The sequence below is a fragment of the Solanum stenotomum genome, chromosome 2 (genome assembly GCF_019186545.1).
Source record: "Solanum stenotomum isolate F172 chromosome 2, ASM1918654v1, whole genome shotgun sequence".
Classification (NCBI taxonomy): Eukaryota; Viridiplantae; Streptophyta; class Magnoliopsida; order Solanales; family Solanaceae; genus Solanum; species Solanum stenotomum.
This window is the reverse complement of record NC_064283.1, coordinates 18,480,047-18,487,815: the sequence shown is the minus strand read 5'-3', so window position 1 is coordinate 18,487,815 and position 7,769 is coordinate 18,480,047. Positions and strand designations below refer to the sequence as shown.

The following is a 7,769-nucleotide window of genomic DNA, read 5'->3' as shown; positions in this document are numbered from 1 at the left end:
AACCAGTCTTTAACTTATAATTGAATTTTATTTTAATAAATAACAATAACAAACTTAAATATCCAAGAAGCTAAGCTAAGAGTGACATAAAGTAACTTAAAATTCTATGAACGCAATGTATTATTATACTTATACTATCAAGAGAAATATATATGTACATAAATGTTTGATTAATAGATGAGTGTCTGTCGAAGACTTCCTGTCTAGCTCTACATATCAGGTTCATTGTGTCACGACTCACGATCCAAACACATAATTAATACGTATTTTCTGTTTTGATCATATAAATCTCACAAATTTCTCTCTCAAGTTATATATGCCATTATCAAACCCAAAAACATATGTAAAATTTATGAAGCTTGTCAGCCTAAAAATCTATCAGTTCTTCGCTTTAATTCGGCTTTGTCGATGACGTCACACATTAGGATATATCCAATAATCCTTAAATTATATGGTCCCTCAACCTTATCAACTATATGTTTGACCTTACTAAAAGTCCTAGTAAAAAATTATAGTATGACTTTTTAGCTAGGCCTGTAATACATTATTTAGACAATGACTTGGATTGTAAGGACCAATGCAAATTGCAATACTTTTAAACAAAGACTTAAATTCTTCTAAATCAACTGGAAAATAAATTTAGTATTTTACTATACTCGACTTAATTGCAATTACTAAAATAATTTGACACGTTACTATATTAATTGTATCATGGAATGAAATTCAGTATTCACAAAAAATTGTGACCTGAAATAAGTTGGGCGTTAGTCTTTGTCAAAATATGTGGAATTTGTAATATCTGCTACAATAATTAAAAGTGATCTAATATTGTAAATTAATTTTTTTTTATATTGATGATGTATATAACTTAAATCTCTTTTTCAGTAAACTTTACAGAGACAAAAAAATCAATATTTCAAAGAGAAGACTTGGCGTTTAATTTGAGTGTTCATGTTTTTGCTTAAACATCTGTATAAAGATTACTTTGAATAAATCAAATTGCTTGCCAGCAAGCTAACAGTTCTTTTAGAAGTATTCGACTTCTAGATCGTTGAATAAATTAAATAGCTTTTACCAAATCTTTAAATTACATCAAATTAATTAGCCTAATTTTTGTGATTCTTAAAATTGATAACAAGTATGATCAAAGATAGTCAAAAAAGGATTCTACTGAAGCCTCAAAATAACAAAATAGAGAAATCCTTTTTTTTGATATCAGAGGTAGAGTTAGAGTTAGGAGTTCTAAGTTCGAATTCACAATACTAGTGTGAAAAATATTTTCACCACCTTTTCTTATCAATTAGTTGTCAATCAGTTTTTTTTTTTATATATATATTCTAATACAATTATAGAATATACGAAAAAGATAATAAGTTCGTGAACCCACGTACCCCACCCTTGCTCTATTCAATTCGATTGTCATTCTAATACAGTCCAGTCATATAACTGATTAGTATATCCTGGCAAAATACCTATGCATTTACTAATAGAATAAGACAAAAATGAATAATGCGTTTCATATTTGGCATAGAAATCGATGCCAGAGAACGATTTTTCCAAACTATATAGTATGTCCATGTATTGATTTAATTAAGAAAATGATAAAGTGACCATGAGAAATTATATAAAGTGATTATTTGAAGAAAAAAAAAAGGAGAAAGGATTTATATTATGAAATAAGGAAATGCAAATGAAACAGAAATAATAATATAATATTGAGGAGAGAGAGAAAGATTCTTTTTTAGAGAGTAAAATAGAGAATTGAGTTGAAGTTGGTTGTCTGAAAAAATAAACAACTCTATATATGGAGAGTCAAATAGAGGGCAGGGTTGGAGATTCCCTTATACCTTCATATTAACATTGAGTTGATATCTTTGAAAAATGTAGTGAGTAAATATATTCTAGACCAGGAGCGGCTCTACAGCTTTGAAAAAAAAGCGATTGCCTTAGGCCCCAAAATTTGAGGGGCCTCATTTTTTTTTTAAAAAAAGGTTATAAGTAGTTTTTTTTTCCTCAAAAATATCGAGTATTACTTGTAGAAAATAAAAACATTTCATAAAAGAGTAAAGAAGTAATAGAAGTTCGATAAATTATGAATACTATGTCTCAAGAAAGATTAAATAATTGGCTATAAAAACTTCATAAAAAATATATATTCGAATTTAAGACCTCCATTCAGATTTGTCTTTAGGCCACTGATTTATTAGAGACGCCCCTGTTTGAGACTCTATTAATTAATAATAAAAAATATATATGGTAAATTCACTATATTAATTATTATTTTCTTAATAAATATATCAAGTAAGAAATTGACAAGTAAATCGAAATGGAGAGAGTAATTAAATAAGTTTCATGAATATTAATAGTGGAGTTGACCGCGAAATTATGGACCCAAAAATGTTTTTTTCACTTATAGTAAAAGGCAAAGAAAAGTCGTTTATAAAAATAAGAAGACTTTGGGCATATTATTCCTTTCAAATTTTCGAAGTCTTGATTAGCAAATGACAATTATGGAACTTTCAGATTATTTTGAATTGGGATTTGGGGGTACTATAATCATTAATTTGTATGAAAGAGAGTTTTTCAAATTATAAGGGAGCAAACAAAAATAGAGCCATTTTAGGAAGGGGTAAAAATATAATATTATTATTATTATTATTATTATTATTATTAATAGGAGATGGCATATGGGGGTTGGAAATTGTAAAATTGATTTAAAAGGAAGATTTCCATGAGAAACCGCGTTGTGTGTCAAGTAGAGAACGTAAAAGGATATATTTTTGTATACTTCCCTCTATCCTATATTAGTTGATCACTTTTTATTTCGCACACGGTATTTAAGAAATCATAAATAAAAAAAGATAATTTTGCTAATTCACCACTTAAAGACTTTTTGAAAATTTTACAAACAAATGTGAACATTTCAAAAAGAATTAACAAGAGTAAGATATATAAAAAAAATTAATTAATATTTTCTTGATTTTATAAGGTGATCAACTAATATGGTACAATTATTTTTAATATAATGATCAACTAATATTAGACGAATGAGGTATATTATCAACAATTAATGGCCTCAAAAGTAAAATATTTTTATTCATGTAATTAAAAAAGATCCATCCAAGTAACGTGTATCCTTTTCTTTTGGTCGTTGGTCCCTCATCTTTATAAACAGGATTGTTTGATCTTTAAGTTTTGTACATAATAAATTGAAAATTAAAAAGGAAAAAGAAGAAAAAGAGCAAATTCTAGTTGAAGCTTTAAACAGTGGAGAAATATTCTCTAACAACATTTTGGTGGAAAAGTTATAGAGGAATTACAACTTTTTAGAAGTAAATTAAAAGTAACATAACTACGTACTTTCAAATAATTATTTAACAAGTATAATAATGAAACTTTAAAATAGGAATTATACCAATAAAAACGTAATCTTTTCAATTCAAAATAATCTCAAATCTTCTCTCACCTAAATCATACGTTAAATTATTTAAAAGTATTTTTATACATTTTTAATAACAATAATAATAATAATAATAATAATAATAATAATAGTAATATTAATTTTTATATATATAAAGCTGGATATAGATAATTTGACGTGGCACATATTTTTTACCAACTCTTCTATTTATCTTTTATATCCTATTTTGACAATTTATATTTGTTTTCTACTTTTTTTTAATTTGTATTTTCAAAAAACTAAAATGTTCAAATGACCACCCAATTAATAACCTTCCTTTAAAACATTCCTTAAACTATAATTCTTCCTACAAGGAGATATCAAATCATGTACTATATTATTTTTAAAAATAACATAAATATTATTAAATTAAAAAATTAAGTAAACAATTATAAAATGAATGATAAAGTATAAGTTCCTATGAATAGTGAAAGTAAATTTTCTTATGATTACTACTAAAGTTAGTTAGTTCTAAAATCTCTTAATTACACCTCTTAAATATACTTTCTCCTCCCTCCTCATAGTGAATTACTTAGTTATTATTATATTTTTGGAGTTTTTACTTTAAAATAATATAAATAAATATTGATATAAGATATAAAAGATATACTAAATTGAATGTTTTTAGTTGGAGTATCATTTATTTCATTTTCTTAGAATGTCTCTCTGGCCATTTTCTTTTCTCTCTTTTTCTTTAAATAAAATTATCTTAACATACTCAACTAATTAAATTTCTTATATAATTATGAGTCTTCAATAAGGGAGGACATCATACAATAATAGAGGATATTAATATTAATTGGGTAATAATTTAACTGTTTTTTCAATTTTTTATTTAAAAGTCCAATAAAATCTCTACACTTCCTTTCTCCCCACCATTTAAATAGTTACTATACAATAATTATGAGTGTTAAATTACATTCAAATTATTATTTTATATTATATTGAAACACACCCTAAACACCAAATAAACTAAAATTCAAACAAAAAATGTCATTTGTTTTGAAACAAAAGAAATAACACAACAATAATAACATTCGTCATTTATATTTGCTTACGATAAAAAACATGAGCAAGCTCAGTCAGACAAAATTACGAATCATTTCATTTTTATTAAAAGACAAGGAAATAAGGAATATCCTGTTGATGATCATCATGTAGACCCCATCCTACACACCACATTTTTAGTCAATTTTTTTAAAATAAAAATGTCAGTGTCCCACTAGCAACTATTTTTTTCTTTTAGTCTAAGTCGCCTCTATATGAAACTTCATTGCTCTTTCTTCCACAATCCAAGAAAATTTCCAATTAAAATAGACCTTAGACAATTTTATTTTATTTTTACTAGAAAAAAACACAAACAAAAAGAAAAACGAGTATATTACCAACTCCCACGTTGTCTTAGTCAAAATAATCTGCCATATTTGATTGACCAGGCCATTAAGAAACTACTATATATATATATTAGATCCACAAACAAATCATCTAGACCAAAAAAAGAACATAGGAAAATAACAAAGTAATAATTTTGTTATTCAAGTTCAATCCAACATGGTTGAGCATAATTTTCATCAACAAAGTCATAGTTTTGTTAAGTTGGTGATATTTCTATGCTTGTTATTTCTATCTGCTAATATTTCAGTTGAAGCACGAATTCGTCATTATGAATGGGAGGTTAAATATGAATACAAATCCCCAGATTGTTTCAAGAAACTTTCTATTAGTATCAATGGTAAAACTCCAGGACCTACTATTGTTGCTCAACAAGGTGACACTATTGTTGTTGAAGTCAAAAATAGTTTGTTAACTGAAAATCTTGCTATTCATTGGCATGGAATTAGACAGGTAAATATACATTTTAAAAAAATCCCTTTTAATTATTTTTTTTTAATCAATAATTTTGATTTTATATATCTTGTGAATATTGTAGATTGGAACACCATGGGCTGATGGAACAGAAGGTGTGACACAATGTCCTATTGTGCCAGGGGATACTTTTGTATACAAATTTGTTGTTGATAGGGTAAGTTTTTTTTTTTTTTTCCCTTTGAGTTGCATTTAATCGAAGCACGAGAAACAATCATGTTTGCAGTACAATTATAATGGAGATTTGTTTTTGCAAATTTTGTGCAGGCCGGAACATATTTGTACCATGCTCATTATGGTATGCAAAGACAAGCAGGACTACAAGGAATGATCAGAGTATCATTACCTGATGGAGTTTTAGAGCCATTTTCATATGATCATGATAAGAGTATTCTTCTCACTGATTGGTACCACAAGAGCACTTATGAACAAGCAACTGGTCTTGCTTCATTGCCTTTTTCTTGGGTTGGAGAGCCACAGGTAAAAACTATACTCAACTTATTCATTCTTCGTTTGTCTGATTTTGACTTGACACAAAATTTAAGAAAGTATACAAGACTTTTGATCTTTTATGTCTAGAAATTAAAGAATTGAATAGAAAGGAAAGAGATATTTTGTTTTTTAAACAGACTAAAAAGAAAAGTAAGACAGAATAAATTAAAACAGAGGGGGAATATAAGGTTTTTGAAACGTTGTTCAATAATGTTTGCTAATTTTTAATTTGCTTTTTTCAGTCAATCTTGATTCATGGAAGAGGAAGATTCAATTGTTCTATTCCAAGCATAGATCCTACTCTTTGTAATGCTACAAATCCTCAATGTACACCTTATTCAATGACTGTTGTTTCTGGCAAGACTTATAGGCTTAGAATTGGCAGCTTGACTGCTCTTTCTGCTCTAAGTTTTGAAATTGAGGTATTTTTCACAATTCCCCTATGTCAACCTAAGTTGCTGGGACTCTCCAAAATTGCTGCCTCACTCGTGTCGGATCCTCCAAAAATGCACTACTTTTCGAGGATCTGACACGCAGCCGTCAACATTTTTGAAGAGTCTGAGCAACATAGATGTCTAAAAATTTAACTAAATAAATAAGTTTGTTTTTATTAATTGAATTTTGTGATTCAGGGGCATAACATGACAGTTGTTGAGGCAGATGGTCACTATGTGGAGCCATTTGTGGTACAAAATCTTTTCATTTATTCTGGTGAAACATACTCAGTCCTAATTAAAGCTGATCAAGACCCTACAAGAAATTATTGGGCTAGTACAAAAGTTGTCAGCAGGAATAGTACTACTCCAAATGGTTTGGGTATTTTCAATTATTACCCAAACCATCCTAGGAGATATCCTCCTACTATACCACCCCCGGGGCCACGTTGGGATGACGTTACCCCCAGGATGGCTCAGAGTGTTGCGATCAAGTCCCACAAAGATTTCATCCATGCCCCTCCTCTGACATCAGACAGGGTCATTGTAATGCTCAACACACAAAACAGGGTGAACGGGTATGTACGTTGGTCAGTCAACAACGTCTCGTTCAACATGCCTCATACGCCTTACCTGATCGCCCTTAAGCACAACTTATTACATACTTTCGAGCAAACCCCTCCTCCAGACAGCTATGACCACAAGAATTATGACATCTTCAATATCGCGCCTAATGTGAATGCTACAACTAGCAACTCGATTTATCGATTGAAGTTCAACACAACAGTGGACATCATATTGCAAAATGCCAACACAATGAACCCAAACAACAGTGAGACACATCCTTGGCATTTACATGGACATGACTTTTGGGTAATGGGCTATGGTAATGGAAAGTTCAACCAATCTATTGATCCAAAGAATTACAACTTTGTGAACCCAATAATGAAAAACACAATTCCAGTCCATCCTTATGGATGGACCGCATTGCGATTTCGGGCCGATAATCCAGGAGTTTGGGCCTTCCATTGCCATATTGAGTCACATTTCTTCATGGGAATGGGAGTTGTATTTGAAGAAGGAATTGAAAAAGTTGGCAAATTGCCTACTTCTATCATGGGCTGTGGAGAAAGTAAAAGGTTCCACAGGCCTTAAATTCTTTAACATTATTGTCCAAAAGATTACTTTAGTTTGATATTGTTTGGATTCTTTTGATAGTTGCCAAAAATCAAAGGCCAGTAAAAATTGTGTTCCTTTTTCTTTTAAAACCTCTACACTGTAAAAAAAAAACAATACAATTCACTCTTTTGCTGCTACTCATGTGTCATAATACTACATCCTTTTTTGTCTTATCATAACATAGTTTTTTGAAGATTTACAATTCTTTCTGTGAGATTCCTTCAAAACATATTTATCGATATTTAAGCTATTGCTGTTAATTAATTGTCCCTAAAAATATATTGGTACAGTGGAATGCCTCCATCACTCCTCATCCAACACTTGTTGTGAGGATTATA

General features: G+C 29.3%; 1 protein-coding gene across 1 annotated transcript; it reads left to right on the top strand.

Annotated features, from left to right (window-relative positions):
• Nucleotides 1–4,840: 4,840 nt before the first annotated feature.
• On the top strand, nucleotides 4,841–7,568 carry LOC125855218 (L-ascorbate oxidase). The gene is made up of 5 exons (XM_049534912.1): nucleotides 4,841–5,305; nucleotides 5,391–5,483; nucleotides 5,594–5,806; nucleotides 6,061–6,240; nucleotides 6,451–7,568. Exons 1-5 carry the CDS (start codon nucleotides 5,012–5,014, stop codon nucleotides 7,405–7,407), a joined length of 1,737 nt encoding a protein of 578 aa, XP_049390869.1. The 5' UTR covers nucleotides 4,841–5,011; the 3' UTR covers nucleotides 7,408–7,568.
• Nucleotides 7,569–7,769: the final 201 nt, after the last annotated feature.

Excerpts from the sequence above, each read along its gene's own strand:
- LOC125855218 (XM_049534912.1), top strand. The coding sequence starts at position 5,012 with ATGGTTGAGCATAATTTTCATCAACAAAGTCATAGTTTTGTTAAGTTG. Across the intron at positions 5,306-5,390 it reads ATTGGCATGGAATTAGACAG|ATTGGAACACCATGGGCTGA; the intron begins GTAAATATACAT and ends TGAATATTGTAG. Across the intron at positions 5,484-5,593 it reads ACAAATTTGTTGTTGATAGG|GCCGGAACATATTTGTACCA; the intron begins GTAAGTTTTTTT and ends AATTTTGTGCAG.